Source organism: Vigna unguiculata, chromosome 9 (assembly GCF_004118075.2).
Source record: "Vigna unguiculata cultivar IT97K-499-35 chromosome 9, ASM411807v1, whole genome shotgun sequence".
NCBI classification, from domain to species: domain Eukaryota; kingdom Viridiplantae; phylum Streptophyta; class Magnoliopsida; order Fabales; family Fabaceae; genus Vigna; species Vigna unguiculata.
Window position 1 is genome coordinate 30,405,525 of NC_040287.1, and position 15,881 is coordinate 30,421,405.

At 31.4% G+C, this 15,881-nt stretch overlaps 1 protein-coding gene across 1 annotated transcript; it reads right to left on the reverse strand.

The window, feature by feature from the left end:
- Positions 1-5,984: 5,984 nt before the first annotated feature.
- On the reverse strand, positions 5,985-8,113 carry LOC114196002 (RNA-binding protein 38-like). The gene is made up of 6 exons (XM_028086474.1): positions 7,528-8,113; positions 7,310-7,436; positions 7,074-7,188; positions 6,945-6,984; positions 6,586-6,784; positions 5,985-6,487 (listed from the first exon to the last, which is right to left on the reverse strand). Exons 1-6 carry the CDS (start codon positions 7,732-7,734, stop codon positions 6,414-6,416), a joined length of 762 nt encoding a protein of 253 aa, XP_027942275.1. The 5' UTR covers positions 7,735-8,113; the 3' UTR covers positions 5,985-6,413.
- Between the last annotated feature and the right edge of the window lie 7,768 nt (positions 8,114-15,881).

Here is a 15,881-nt window from a genome sequence, read left to right on the forward strand (position 1 = left end):
CTTCCAAGTGCATCCCAATGGTCTTGATTAGGACATTGAGTGTATCTACTCAGTCTACCTACTGCATAAGCAATATCAGGTCTTGAAAAGCTCATTAAGTGCAGTAAGCTCCCAATTATCTGGGCATACTGAGGTTGAGAAATAGATTCTCCTCTATTTTTCATTAATTTAGAGTTAGCATCATAAGGGGTACTCACAGATTTAAAGTCATAATATCCAAACTTCCTAAGAAGTTTCTCAATGTATTGTTCCTGGGATAGTAATATACTATCTCCCTTCCTTATGATTCTAACACCTAAAATCACATTGGCTTCACCCATGTCTTTCATTTCAAACTTAGATCCTAGAAACAATTTAGTTCTAGAGACTATATCAATGCATGTACCAAAAATTAACATGTCATCCACATACAAACATATAATGACACATTCACCATTTTCAGATTTAGAGTACACACATTTATCAGCATCATTAGGTGAAAACCCATCACAAAGTAACACATTATCTAGTTTTTCATGCCACTGTTTTGGTGCTTGTTTTAACCCATACAAAGATTTTAAAAGTTTGCACACCTTATTTTCTTGACCAGGGATAACACACCCTTCGGGTTGAGTCATATAAATTTCCTCCTCTAATTCCCCATTCAGAAAAGCAGTCTTAACATCCATCTGATGTACCACTAGCTTATGGGTAGCTGCTAGAGCTAACAAAACTCGAATAGAGGAAATCCTAGTCACAGGGGCAAAGGTATCAAAGTAATCTATGTTGGGTTTCTGAGTAAAACCTTTCGCTACCAACCTTGCCTTATATTTATCTATGGATCCATCAGGGTGATACTTTTTCTTAAAGATCCACTTACAACCAATGGGTTTTGCTCCTTTAGGCAAATCTACTAAGGTCCAAGTATTATTTTTCTCAATTGATTCAATTTCAGTCTTAATAGCCTTATCCCATTGTTTTGCATCAAGAGCACTAGTAGCCTCTAAAAAACTTGTTGGATCATTTTCAACTAGATAAGTATAAAAGTCATCTCCAAAAGAAGTTTCTTTCCTTTGCCTTTTACTTTTTCTTAAACCCTCACTCATGGCATCACTATAAGTATCTATAGGTTGTTCAGATGTATCACTAACCTTTAATGGAAATATATGTTCAAAAAACTCAACATTTTTTGTCTCCACAATAGTATTATGTTCAATCACATCACTTTTAAGAACAAGAAACCTATAGGCAGCACTATGTTCAGCATAACCCAAGAACATACAATCAGAGGTTTTAGAGCCTATTTTCCTTTTCTTGGGATCAGGTAACATTACTTTAGCTAGGCACCCCCACACTCTCAGATATTTAAGATTAGGTTGATACCCTCTCCATAACTCATAGGGAGTTTTACCTGTTTTCTTATGGGGTATCCTATTTTGTAAAAAACATGCAGTAAGAAGGGCTTCTCCCCAAAGGTTATCTGGTGCTTTAGAACTAATAAGCATGGCATTCATCATTTCCTTAAGAGTTCTATTTTTCCTCTCAGCTACTCCATTAGACTCAGGTGAATATGGTGGGGTTACTTCATGGATAATACCTTCTTTCACACAAAAGTCATTAAATAAAACATATTCACCACCTCTATCTGATCTAATCCTCTTAATTTTCTTATTCAATTGATTTTCTACTTCTGCTTTATAAGTTAAAAGCACATCAAAGGCTTCATCCTTACGTTTGATTAAGTACACTTTGGTGTATCTAGAATAATCATCTATAAAGGTTACAAAATAATTTTTACCACCTCTAGACATAGTTTGTTTTAAATCAGCTAGATTAGTATGAATTAATCCTAACAATTCTGTTTGACGTTCTACGGGATAACATGTTTTCTTAGTTATTTTGGATTCTACACATACATCACATTTACCACTTTGTTTATCATGCATATTAATTAATCCTAGTCGTTGCAATTTCATAACATACGAGGAATTCACATGTCCTAATCTAGCATGCCACATATCATATGAGTCAACGATATAAGCAGAAGAACATGATTCATTTATAATTTCTGAAATATTGAGTACAAAGAGACCTTGATCACAATATCCCTTCCCCACAAAAACATTATTTTTTGTCATTACAATCTTGTCAGATTCGAATGACACTTTAACCCCCACTTTTCCCAGTAGTGCTACAGAGATTAGATTAACTCTGATAGAGGGCACATGTAGCACATCACTCAAGGCCAGAGTCTTCCCAGATGTGAGTTTTAGAAGAACCTTTCCTTTTCCAATGACTGGAGTTGTCCTGGAATCACCAAGATAAACATGTTCTTCTCCATCCCCTACACTAGTGTAGGAGGTAAAAGCACTCCTGTTTGCACAGATGTGCCTGGTAGCACCAGAGTCTACCACCCACTTGCTCACATTGGTAATCAGATTTACTTGAGAAACGACCGCAACTATAGTATCATCTTCCCCTTGGGCTATATTTGCCCTAGGAGGATTGTCGTTTCTTGCTCTGCGCCTGCACTGAGGTGCATGATGGCCTGGCTTCCCACATACGAAGCAATTACCCTTTTTCTTAAAGATGGGGTTAGATCCATTGGGACAGGAATTTCGAAGGTTATTTTTCCTTTTGTGATCAGGTTTGTTCTCGTACCTTTTTAAAGCAGGTTTGTCTTCTACCACATTTGCCTTTGCGGATAAAGCTTTGGCCCTTGCAGTAGCACTCTCCTTCCTGTTGGTGTCTTCTATTATGATGTGTGTAATGAGCTCTTGAAGCGTCATTTGCTTGTGTCTATGTTTCAGCTGTTGTTTATAGTCAGTCCAAGATGACGGTAATTTCTCGATCAAAAGTTCTGAAACAAACTCATCAGGCAGGAGTATGTTCTCTGCTTTGATATCTTCAAGTAACTTATGATATTCGTTGATTTGAGTCTTTATGTCTTTTTCTTCGATCATCTCCCAACGGTAGTAATTCCCTATGACGAACCTTTGTCAGACGACGTCCTCAGCAGTATATTTGAGAATCAATGAATCCCAAATTTCTTTCGCTTCCTTATATGAGCAATACACATCGAACAAATCATTAGACAAGGCGCTAAGTAAGGTGTGTCGGCATACCTTGTTTGCATAAGTCCAATCTTCAACTTGTTTAGCACTCGATTCATCAGGTTTTGAAGTTGAAAGAGCCATAGCTACTCCATACATGTCTAGAAGAGTAGACACACGTTCTTGCCAGCGTCGAAAGTTCTGCCCAGAGAATACCTCAATTTTTGATACATCCGGAAATGGTTTCGCAAAAACGGTCGGAGTTCCGGAACTAGTTTGATTCTCCAAAGTAGTAGAGTTGTTGTTGTCAGCCATAAGTCCTTAAGATTGTTGATAAGAACTGACAAATCACGAACAAAAGGTACTTCCTGAGGCGTGTAAAATCACTGCCCTTAAGGACTTATCCGCGATGTGTTGCGCAAGCCCCCCAGGATACAACAGGAACTTCTCGGATCTTCCGAGGATCTCAGAACTAGCAAGCAAGTACTCTTGAAAGAGTATTTAACCCAGATAAAAGAAGAGAGAAAAATGAGAGAGAATAGAGTTTGAAGAATGAAGGAGAAGATTGAGAGATTGTGTGTTTTGGAGAGCACCAAAACCACCTATTTATAGGTGTGAGTGATGAATGGTGAAGGCTGAAAAATTATAGCATTTATGGAGAAAAATGAATGCATGGCAACGGTAAAAAGAATATCCTTGCAACGTACAAAAAAACAGCCAAACTTTCAAGTTGAAAATCTAAACGGATGCACCTCACTCATAAATCTTGAAACTGTAGCATTTATATCTATGGCATGCAACGTTCAGATTCTTTTGCAATAAAAGGATTATTCTATAACAAGATGATTCTTCATCATATTAAACACCTTTTACCATAACGTTTATAAAATAGACCAAAGTGGTGCCAATTTAAGTCGTATGTTTGAAAAGTATGAGAATTGAGCCAAATGGTCTTTGTAAATTACCCAACAAAAAACTAATCTAATAACAATGGAAAATTTCAGTGTCCATGTATTAATTATATGAATGGGTAAGTACAAAGAGTAGGCATTATACAACATCATCTTATTTGTGTGTTCTTGAAGAATTACACAACATGAACTTGATCCAATGAAGTGATTGATATTCTAGAAGTATCTCACACTGAGGAGGAAGATGTCGCTATGGAAGTTCAAAATAAAGGAAATGTTTCATGAAGTGGATCAAAAGAGTTTTTGCAAAACATATAATCCTGTTTATGATAAATGATGAGTGATTTAGAGACACATTTGTATTTGGAGGTATAAGATTCAGGCAATTGTCACTTGTTTTATGTTTCATGAGTTTAACGACAAAATATAAGTAAATTGATACAAATTTCACTTATTTACCTAAACTTTTGAAGGATATGCTACCAAAAGATAACACCATGTCAAATTGTATGTATTAGGCAAAAAATATACTTGGTCTCATTGGTTTGTTGTAATGATTTCACATTATACATAAAAAAGTTTGACTATTTGCATAAATGTCAACGTGATGGAGTATCACACTACAAAGTGAAAGATGACAACAAATGTTAAAAAAATGAATTGAAGAGTCATCTAGCAAAGGTTTTATTATATCTTCCATCAATTCCAAAGTTGAAGTGATTACTTTCGAGTAAACATAATTAAAGAAAAGTACATGGTATGCAAATGGAAAAAAAATTGTGGACAACCTCAACATCGTACTGATTCTCCTTAGTGGAAGAAAATAGTCTCATTTTCTTCGAATTATGCAAGATAAGAAACCTTAGGTTTGAGCTAACTACATATGGAATGAATATGTTTGGTAACTTCAACACACAATTCATGGCTAGTTTTGTTGGTCATTTAAAATCTTCCACTTTAGTTGAAGGTCAAATATCTTATACTATCTACGATGATTACAAGTCCCAAATAACCTATAAATGACATAGATGTTTATCTAAGTCCTTTTATAGATGACTTATGGTTTTTTGTGGGAGAAGAAGTCAAAGTATTTCATGAGTATCAATGAGATACTTTTAAGTTAGTTGTTTAAAATCTCATATTATCATCACATATTAATAGAAAAACTTTTTTCAATGGATATATGTGACACATGAATATTATAATGTCATTATTCATCTCTATTTTTTCTTTAATGATATATGTGCAAAGATAATTGATAAGAAATCATTAGATTTTTAAGAAGAACAAACTATAATCACGTTGAGATTGAAACTTCTTTTTCCTACTTCATTTTTTATATTATTATTCGTTTAATTTTTCATATGATTAGAGATAAAATCGTGTAACATTATTTACTTAAGATAAATGAATCAATCTAGTTCATATAAAATTCTTTGATTGATTGACTTTGTAAAAATTCCTTACAGATATATTCCAGCTAAATTCATAAAAGAATCATTTTTTAACTTCTTAAAAACGAATCATTGTGCACAATTATTCTCCTTCCAATCTCCTTAGTTACAATTAGAAGTGTGAAAAAATGTTGACTAACAGTTTTCCGTCGCTGTTGTGAAAATGGATAACAAACAAGTTACGAAAGCTACAGAGACACTCATAATTTGCTTTACTTTATATAGCAAATTACCTACTCAACACGGCCCACCCATACTTTCTGGATAAGTTTAAACTTTTTGCTAAACTTTGCTTTCAACTTGAATAAATTAACTCTAAAGTCTATTCATTTTTTTGGTAACTTTTCTTTACACGACAAAATAACATCAAGAAGAAAACAGCATAAAAAAATTTAAATAGGTGTATCATGTCATGATTTTCAAAATCCCATTTAAAGCTGTGTCTTTCAACAAAATCCCCCTACCCTAAAATCTGCATAAAATAATTCTATTTACTGACGTATGATTAGATTATTCTATGTAATTATAAATTAATAACGTCACGATACTTTACTAGTGTAGTACACCAAATTTGAGTGTATGATACATTTGTTGAACTTTCAGGATACATTCTCAATCTTTAAGAACGGAAACAATGACTCATCTTACTCTTGCAAATTTGGATAGGCTAACACCACATAGGAATGCAAAGTATATGTGTAAGTGTAAGAATAATGAAATAACAAAAAACCTTTTTTTTTTTTCTAACTATAAAGTAGTAGGAATCCCATGTTAAAAAGGAAAAGTAAGGGAAAAAAAAAACAAATAAAGGAAAACTAAAGAATCATGTACACACCAGAATGCTGAAAAGTAAAAATTTCTGAAGACAATGAACAAAACCAGGACTATTTCATTACTGTCTGGTCTCTAAGATCATCGGGCATGTACTTAGAGCATCCTGGTTTGTTGAGCAGTGTCATTTTTTCTTTTTTACTTTCTCTATTCTAGTCTATTGAGGGAATCTCCTCATCATAGCTTTAAGTAGTTGAAGATGTCTGTTCTTGAGGGGATTCTACCACTCCTGTGGCAGGTACTGTTCCAGTGACTAATCCTGTTCAATACACAACAACCTCAAAGTTAGTCAAGATTAAGAAAACTTCAGCCAAAACAAAAAAAATTGTTGCATTGTTTAGAGTTCAGATACTGAACCAGTGGTGGGAATTGAGGGAGAAGCTGCAACAGGTTCTGAAAAACCAACAACTGTGACATCCTGAGGAGACGTGTCTGGTATGACCTTTTTCACATAGGTTGTTGGAATAATCTGTCTGCCAAGGCCATAAAAGGGTTGGCAATACGCTGGATACCAGCGGAGGGGAAACTGCTGTCCACCATATGCTTGATTGTAGTTCTGTATAGAACAAAGAATTCAGATTCAAAATTCTGAGAATAGTGAACACAGCTTAATCGCTCACATGAATTGCAATGATAGTGAATAATTTAGGTGACCTATAGCTTTCTAAGAATTCAAAGTTGGTTGAAAAGAAAAGCCACTTTATGAGAAAACTAACCATTTCATACAAATCTTGTGGGTGAGTAAAACCAGGATACCTGAATGTTGGAGCAAAATGATCACTTAGAATGACGATAAATTTGTCAAGTATAAAAACAACTCACTCTCACACGTTTGAATCGCAAACCTGTAGGTTGGATAGGGAAACGGGTAGTGAGGTATGTGTTGATTGTAATAAGTGGAGGTGCCTTGCAATGGGACTGGTGCCATATTCCATGAAGGGCTACTGAATTTTTGTCTTCCTGAAACATTTGAAAGCGTGAAACTATGAGGATGGTTTGCATGCAAGGGATATTGATCAAATTTGCATAATCATTACGAAGGAAATTTAGAAGTAAAACAAGAAAAAGTGAAAGACCTAACCTGTTGTGGATGGATCAAATTTCTGGGCACCAAGGGCTGCAAGGTTACAATTAGCTCTCCTTCCATCAATCACAGGATAGGGATTGAGACAAGCCCTTGCTGCAGAATTCGGGTCCCTGAAGGTGACCTAAGAAACAAAAGGCAAAAGATTTTATTAGAGTGGAAGGAATCAAGAGGAAAAACAAGAAGTTCAGAAAGAAAAGATAAGTGGGTTTTACAAAGCCGTATCCTTTTGATCTTCCGGTGACTCTATCGGTGATGACAACCGCCTCTAAGATCTCCCCAAACTGATCAAAATAGCGTTTGAGAGAGTCTCTTTTGGTCTCCCAGGCCAATCCTCCGACAAAGATCTTAGTATATGTTGTGTCGCCAACTTGTTTTCCAAGGTTTGGACTCATCATCTTGTTTTGCCTTGGCTGTGACATCCGAGTTGAATTCACTAAACCCTGAAACGAAGGCTTAAAGACAGTGTAATAAGCAAAGAAACGGACAGGATCCCAGAAACGAGATTAGAAACAGGATCAAAAAGTCAGAGTAGCCGTTTGTTTGGTTGTTTAGCATGAACAGTGAACAATCAATCAAATCAATGCTCGAGAAAATCTTCCACCAACTGCTGCTCTAGTGATTCTCGTTTATTATGGAGAAAAAAATCCTTGATTTTCATACACAAACGTTTCCTCAGATTCCACGACGAAGATTCCCTTAACAAGAAAGTTAATGAACAGTTGAAATATAGGAAATAAAAACAGAGAGAAACAGGGAAACAAGGAAAGAAAAGAAAAAAGGAAATTACTCAACAAAATCCAATTATTTATTTGCGCAATATTTTTATTCATGTTATGATATATAATAGAAGAGTAACTTAGAAAGTAGGCAAAATTACCATAAAACAAATAGTACTGTAAATATTTTGTATGTGACAAAATTTGAAAATCCAATGGCAATTCGTATTTTTTTTATTATTAAATGGAGTGAATAAAGGGTGGTAGTGTACCGTTTGATATGTTTGCCCATATCAAAACTTTCCAAACTTATTAAGTGTCCGAAGATACGTGCCTTGCTGTATTCAACTTTATATCTTTCATCTTTTATTTAATCAAATTTATTCGTTTTCCATATTATAATAATTTGGAATATGAAATTATGATGCTTTACGCGTGGAATAATGTGTAGAAGCCATATGGGGCGTTTGGACCACGCAGAAAAAGAGAAAATCCATTGACTCACCACTCTAACTCCAACCATCTTCATATTCCTGCCATTTCCATTTATGCAAAACACAAGCATCAATTTTATCTCATTTCCATTTATGGTATATAGTATAAACAATATGCTATTTACCTTTTTTATCCATTTGAGTTGAGAGAGGTAAATTTTATTCTACCACTCTACTCCACAATTAGGTACTTTTAATATGAGAAAAAAAGTTGTCACCCCTTTAGGGTTAAACTTAGCCACTTAGGGTACCCTCTCCAGTTTGAAAAAGTAGTGTTTTTGTAAAGTTGCATTCACATGATGATGAGGCATTCTTGATTGGATTAAAGAAAAGCATGTGAAAATGATTTTGATGGGTTATAGCCAACCACATTCCTTCAATCAAATTATATTTTAATGCAATTGGTTTCAGCATCCAAGGGCTCTTCAGCTTCTATTTCAAGTGACAGTGCCAGCAACAAAGAGAAACTCTATTTGGTATATGGTATCAGATATATAAAACAATACACAATTTGCCTATGATTTTACTGCTAAATATGCATAAATGATTCTAGGGTTTGTTTATTCAATTTTGGGAATACTGGTGAAGCAATAAGATGTTGATAGAAACTGACCAGTGTAAAAGAGACAAATTAGATTCACAGCCACCTAGGCCTAAGAGAAAGAGTCTCTAAGACTTCTTGTTCAACTTCATTATAGATTTTGGTATATTATTTTTTTTCTACATATTGTTATTGAAAAAAAGTTATTGCATTTAATAATAATAATTTCAATTAAAATCAATTTTAACAACAGTCAACTAATTGTATGCAATTAATTATTGAAACAATTTAATTTTCGATTCCGTTTCAAACTCACATTTAATGTCGGTACAAATGCCGTTATAATCTCGATGTTACTTCAGTGAAATAATGTTGTTGACAGAAAAAAAAAAAAACAAAGACACAAGTCGACCAAAAAAGTTAGTTTGTAACAAATTATATAATAAATTTATATACATCTAAATTAAAAATTATGTATATTTTGTTTACATAATTCATTCCATTCATTGTTTTTTGAATAAACGTTCTTAGTTATAAGACGTCGAAATTGTCCACATTAGCTGAAAACATTATTGACAGCAAGAACAATTTTAAGAAATAAATCAATATGAGACATTTTTCTTTCATAAATTAAATTAAGCACTTTTTATGACTGGTTTAACATGTGCCTGAATTGTCATAAACTTTTTCGTTTCAAATTATTTTATTTTAAAAAGTTTAAATTTTTGATATTTAACTTTTTATATTGAAATTATTAATTTACATATTTCAGAAACTTATTTTTACTTTATTAAAATAATTTAAAAATGCTTATGTTTACATTGAAATTTGCTTTAGAACCAAGGCACTTTACTTAAACAATATCTGAAAGTGACTAATTGCTTTAATTTAATCTTCTTTAAAAAGCACCGATAAAAAAATATTGAAAATATGATAAATATATTTCTTAATTACTATTCCTTGAATTCAATTTTTTTAATTAATTATTTTAATATTTTACTTTGATATTTTAATATATATAACCGTCCGAAACATAAATCAAAAGTATATTTTATAGTTATCCCACTTAAACATTTGAGCGATCCTAATCAGGTTTTTTAGTAGGAAAACATACATAAAATATACCTATGTAGTTCCAGTTTTTAATACGTAACTTTTTCAAAATAATGCTCTAGGTCCAAATACAAAGATATACATACATAATATGTCCATTTACATGAAATTATGCTTCAACAATTCAAACTAGATTAGAATCTGCTTTCCTATGGCCTATCCTCTCCACCACTTGTATCATCTGTTCATATCATCACAACCATCATTGTAAAAGAAAACAAACAACATATCACAAAGAAGAATAAACTAATAATAACTTTGAGTATACATGAGTATACATTACATAAAACAAACTCTTTGCATATAAATGAAATCAAATAAAAATCTACCAATCTCATCTAACCATCAAATTTGCATACGTTACAAAAAGAAACACATCTATAAATAAGTATGACCTAAACTTAGATATTGCCCGGATTTATGCATTGACCCATACTCTAGAAACCTTGCATTTGTCATATAAAATGAAATTTTCAAGTGTTACATCCATAGTGGTAAGGATAGGGTAAATTCTATACGGCTTAATAGAAACATGATCCTTGACCCCAGAACCAGCTATAGGAACCTCCTTCACTCTTCACCACCTAGACTTCATTCTTTATATGAGTACGTGAGTCTAGTAAAATTAAGGATGATTGCAAAATGAGTGTCCCTAGTCTATGCATAACCTAGACTAACTTGCCATACCCTTCCTACTTAGAAAGGATATTACCATACAATAAGTCACAACATTTAAACAATACATCTCACCCCTTTTTTCTTGTGATGACCTCATTTTCAATATTCAATTTCCCATAGTTTCCTTCATATATGAGGCACCTTAAAATTTTATAGTCTAGCTCAGCAAATAGCCCTTGGAGGTGTACTCGCTTAGTGACTGGGGTGTCTTGTCCAACGAATCCAACATTGGAACAAAATTTAGAATAATTCGCTTAGTGATATCAAACTTGCCTAGCGAATCTCATTTCCTTTAACTCTCTGCCAAACTCAATCTTGGCTTTCGCTCAGCGAGGGTCTACTAGCTTAGCGAGAATCTACTAGCTAAGTGAGAGTCTACTAGCTAAGCGATAGTCTACTAGCTCAACGAGAATCTACTAGCTCATTGAGAGTCTACTTGCTCAACGAGAGTCTACTAGCTAAGCGATAGTCTAGTAGCTCAACGAGAATCTACTAGCTCATTGAGAGTCTACTTGCTCAACGAGAGTCTACTAGCTCATCGAGTAGTCCTCCCCTAACTCTCTACCAACCTCAATTTTAGTATTCACCTAACAATGAAAGAGACTGCTCAACGAGTCTACATAATATATAGACCTCAAAATTTTGCATTTTGAACCACCAACCAATCTCGTAGTTCATCTCATACATCAAACAAATCACATATACACCTAATTCTCGAATTCAACTCAAATATCCAACTAAATTTAAGTCATTTGCAATTTATATCATAGAAACCCTAAGTTTTGATGAAACATGACTCATTGACTTTCATCCAAACCTTCATCAAATTTCATCAACTAACAAAACAATTAAACATACTATTGTGGTGTTAAATGCACGATTAGAAATTAAAACAAAAATAAACATTCAATAGTTAGAATGAGATTTCCTTACCCGAGACAAAGAAAATCATTTTCCTCACATTGATGCTCTCTTGATCTCTATATCCACATCCAATCAAGACCTTAATTAGAGTTTTAAGCATGACACCATGGTCATAGAACAATAAAGATTCATTAAGAACAATCCTGAGTCACATGCAGTGTCCTAAAGCACATATACAACTCAAGAGCTAAAATGTCAAAAGGAACAAAATGAAAACGTTTTAATAGATGATTTCGTAAAGCGCATATTCAATGAAATGAAGATTGGAATCAGAATTGAAGACAAATAATAAGAGAACATATAGAGTAAAAGTTTGAAGAAATAATGATTTTATATAAATGAATTTTCTTTATGATAAATCTATTTATTTTTTGAATTTTTTGAATTTTTTATTATTAAAATATTAGAATGTTTTATTTTATTTTATTTTTTAAAATCACTGCTCAAAATTTTTTTCTGAGTTCTCACGTTATCTCTCATGATTTAAAGTTTCTATTTCTTAATTTCTAATTTTGAATTTGATACCCCTATAATCAAATTATAAAATCAAATTATAAGTTCAAATAATAAAAAAAATATAAAGAAAAAACTGGTCACCAACTAGTCAAAACTAAATAAAAGGATACGTCGGAAAATAGTTTAAACTGTTTTTAAAAGAAAGTATACTCTTAAATTTATTAAAAAAATAAAGTCTCGTACCACACGTAAGTTGTTCTAACTTAATTACTTGTTATAAATTTTTTATCCCGTAAAACGTGTAATAGGATATTCTAATTTCAGTTTAATTTCATTCAAAAAAAATTATGTTAGTTTATTTACTTACAATATTTAATTTAAAATAAGGTTTAATTATTAGTGAGTCAACTAAATCAATAAACGTTAGGTTATTAAAATAATATTTTAATTAAAATAAAATAATAAATATTTTTTATTATTTTAATAGTATTTTACATTAAACATAAAATCTCAAATAAATAAAATAACGAATAACATAATAGTTACATTATCCATTTAAAAAAAAATTAAACAGTAAAAATTTAATTCAAAAAGTATAAAAATTAAGTACTCAATAAATAAAATAATAATAAAAAATTAATTAAAAATACATAAATTATATATAAAAAAATTAATTAAATCTTGAATTTTGTTTTTTGTTAAAAATTACGCTACCTAATCAAATTAACCATAGGTTTGCATGGTCTTGGATGGTCCAGCCCATGAACTGGACTCAACTAAGGATCCAATGAGTTTTGCTATTCTCATCTTATGTTTACTTTCTTAAATCCACTCTCAAGCAAGTGTTGAAAACATATTTTCATTGTGAAACCCAATAATATTTATGAGATATCTTTGGAATATTCACAAAAAATATTTTTATTATCTACGCGATCAAGATTTTTATATATCTTTATATAGATAGAATATATTTCTTTATACATCTTATAAGGTTTTGTCATATAATGCAATAAAAATGTGATTTTAGTTCATCCAATCGAAATTGTCGAGCTATACGATTTTATAAGATTTGTCGATATACATAAAGTAATTTTGTCTATTTAATTTTTGGATGAACTTAGTGAACCTATTAAGTACTACTAATGAGAGAAGGAAAAAAAATGTAAGCATTTGTTTAAAATTCGGATAATATAAGAAAGTTAAACATTATAATAAATATCTATAAACTTACTATTTTAAAGTTTTTAGTTTAAAATGATATTAATTTTTTGTACGATTGAATTCAAATTTTATTGATATTATTATACTTTTTGTATGAATACTCTTGTCGATAGACTCATGACTGATAAGTCGAATTCCGGATATAACACACAAACATAGAAAGAAGGGAAAAGAAAAAAGAAGTAATTAACATCCGATGTGGTTTGTCTCTAAAGCATAAAAGGTTTTAATTGGCTTCCTCATTTTGTCTTGTTCTATTCATGTGGTATGGTTGGACGCCATCTGATTTTGTCCCCAACCACCCATTGCATTAGAACACAACTTGCTGAAGAAGAGTGTATGTAATGATAGATGGAAGAGAAAAACAAACACATAGGAGAAAGAAGCGTGTGGAAATTTTGGTTCTATAAAGGGCACACAAACTCATGGTAAAATGGACGATCATGATCTTCGAAAGCAACTCAAGATTATTTTATTTGGAAATGGTGTATGAATTTCGCAAGCAATGAATGACCTTACTATGCATTATAGAGTGTGGACCATGATCCTCATTCTAATGGATGGCTCTGGAAGAAGGACTACACCAAAAGAAGGCAACACCAGATACTTCTTTCAACAAACGTTTAAGGACCAAATACTTCAGATTTTATGTCACTTTCTTTTCAACTTGGCCATTGTATAAGTAAAAAAATAATAACATTTTCACGATTTTTGATAAGGTGAATGATGCGTGGAGCGATAAAATTAGATGTGGAGTCAAGAATTTTAATTCAAAATAAGTGAGATCAACGATATATAAAGAGAAACATATACAAAGTTATTTTCAAAATTTTAAGTTAAAAATTACATGATATATCTATAATATGGGTTCACTGATGTTGGAAAAAAATTCGAGAATCACCTTATTAATAGAAAAATAAAATAAATACAAAGAAACACATAAACAACAAACCACCCTTTGACTCAAGTATATCCACATTTTTCAAAGCAATAATTTAACTTAACCCTTACAACGCTCTTGTTACAAAGTATAAGAAATAAGAATAGTCAAATATAAGTTTGAAGTGTCTTTGACCCGGGACAAGAAACATCATGAACTTAGAGTCCATTATATAGTCACTAACATTCACTTTTTTAATTGTCTTAGACAATATAAAATTTTTCAAGACATGTTATTTTCATCGACCAAACAACTAATAATTCATGGCCTGATGAATCCGCAACTTTCCGATTTTCTATCATCTCTTCCTAATATATCTACTCGTATCTCACATAATAGTTTTAGAAATAAAGATATCATTTACCATAACATTTATTTAAGATTGTGTAAAATATATGTTCAAAATTACATATAAAAATATTAATTAAAAAATAGAAAGTGCATAGTCAATAATTTGACAAAATGAGTAAAAGTAAAAGATTGAAACTGATAAAAAATACAAAAGTAAAAGAAAGTAATAAAATACCTCAGTAAATTGTTGAAACAGAATAAAATGTTGCAGAAGAAAAAGACAAAATGCTTGAATATAAATTATTAAAATGAGGTGATAAGTGAGTGTTTATAAGTTGTAATATTTATTTATAGAGTCTAAATTTTAACTAACTTTCATAATTTTTTTTTTTATCGCTAACTTTCATAATCTTAAATATTGATACTATACTATGCTATAATCTCGATAAAAAGTAATAACAATGATCTTGATATTTTAATATCTCTTACTTATATTAATAATTAAAGGTCATTGAAATAATATTAATGCTAACAAAGAGATATTATTTCCATAAATCTAAATAATGCACAAGGATGATAAAGACTCTGCTATTTATCTTTTAACCGAAATGGAAGATGGTAGTAGACACCAAAATGTGTTTTTAACTTAAATCAACCCAACTTCTATTTTATTTAGTCAAATTTTTAAGCAATGTAACACAAAAATAAAATATTTATTTTTTTCCAAAAAATAGTTTTTATTTGTGAATAGTTACTCCTTTCATCCGGAAATAATGTTCTTTCTTTATGAAATTTAATCCAAATTCATTTTCAATTTCAACGACCAAATAATTCCTTTTTTTGTCACAAAAAGTTCCTTGTTTACAATATACAATTTCCTTTTTCTCACATCTCAATTTCAAACAACTTTAATTATAATTTTGATAATAACATTTTTGCTTTCCATTATATATTTCAAATGACTTTAAGCCACAATCGAAATCGAAATTAGTAGTGTAGATTTTAACTTCGATCAATTTTTTGTTTTAATTCTAAGTTTTAATAAAATCCTACATTTTGTTGGAAGTCCACATTAAGTAGAGATAAATGATTTAATAATATATAAATAGGTGCAAACTTTATCTTACAAACTGATTTTATAGAATTGAGTTAGGTTTAAAATCCATTTCTTCACATGCTATCAAAGTCATAG

Excerpts from the sequence above, each read along its gene's own strand:
- LOC114196002 (XM_028086474.1), bottom strand. The coding sequence starts at position 7,734 with ATGTCACAGCCAAGGCAAAACAAGATGATGAGTCCAAACCTTGGAAAA. Across the intron at positions 7,189-7,309 it reads ATTTGATCCATCCACAACAG|GAAGACAAAAATTCAGTAGC; the intron begins GTTAGGTCTTTC and ends CAAATGTTTCAG. Across the intron at positions 6,785-6,944 it reads CACAAGATTTGTATGAAATG|AACTACAATCAAGCATATGG; the intron begins GTTAGTTTTCTC and ends TGTTCTATACAG.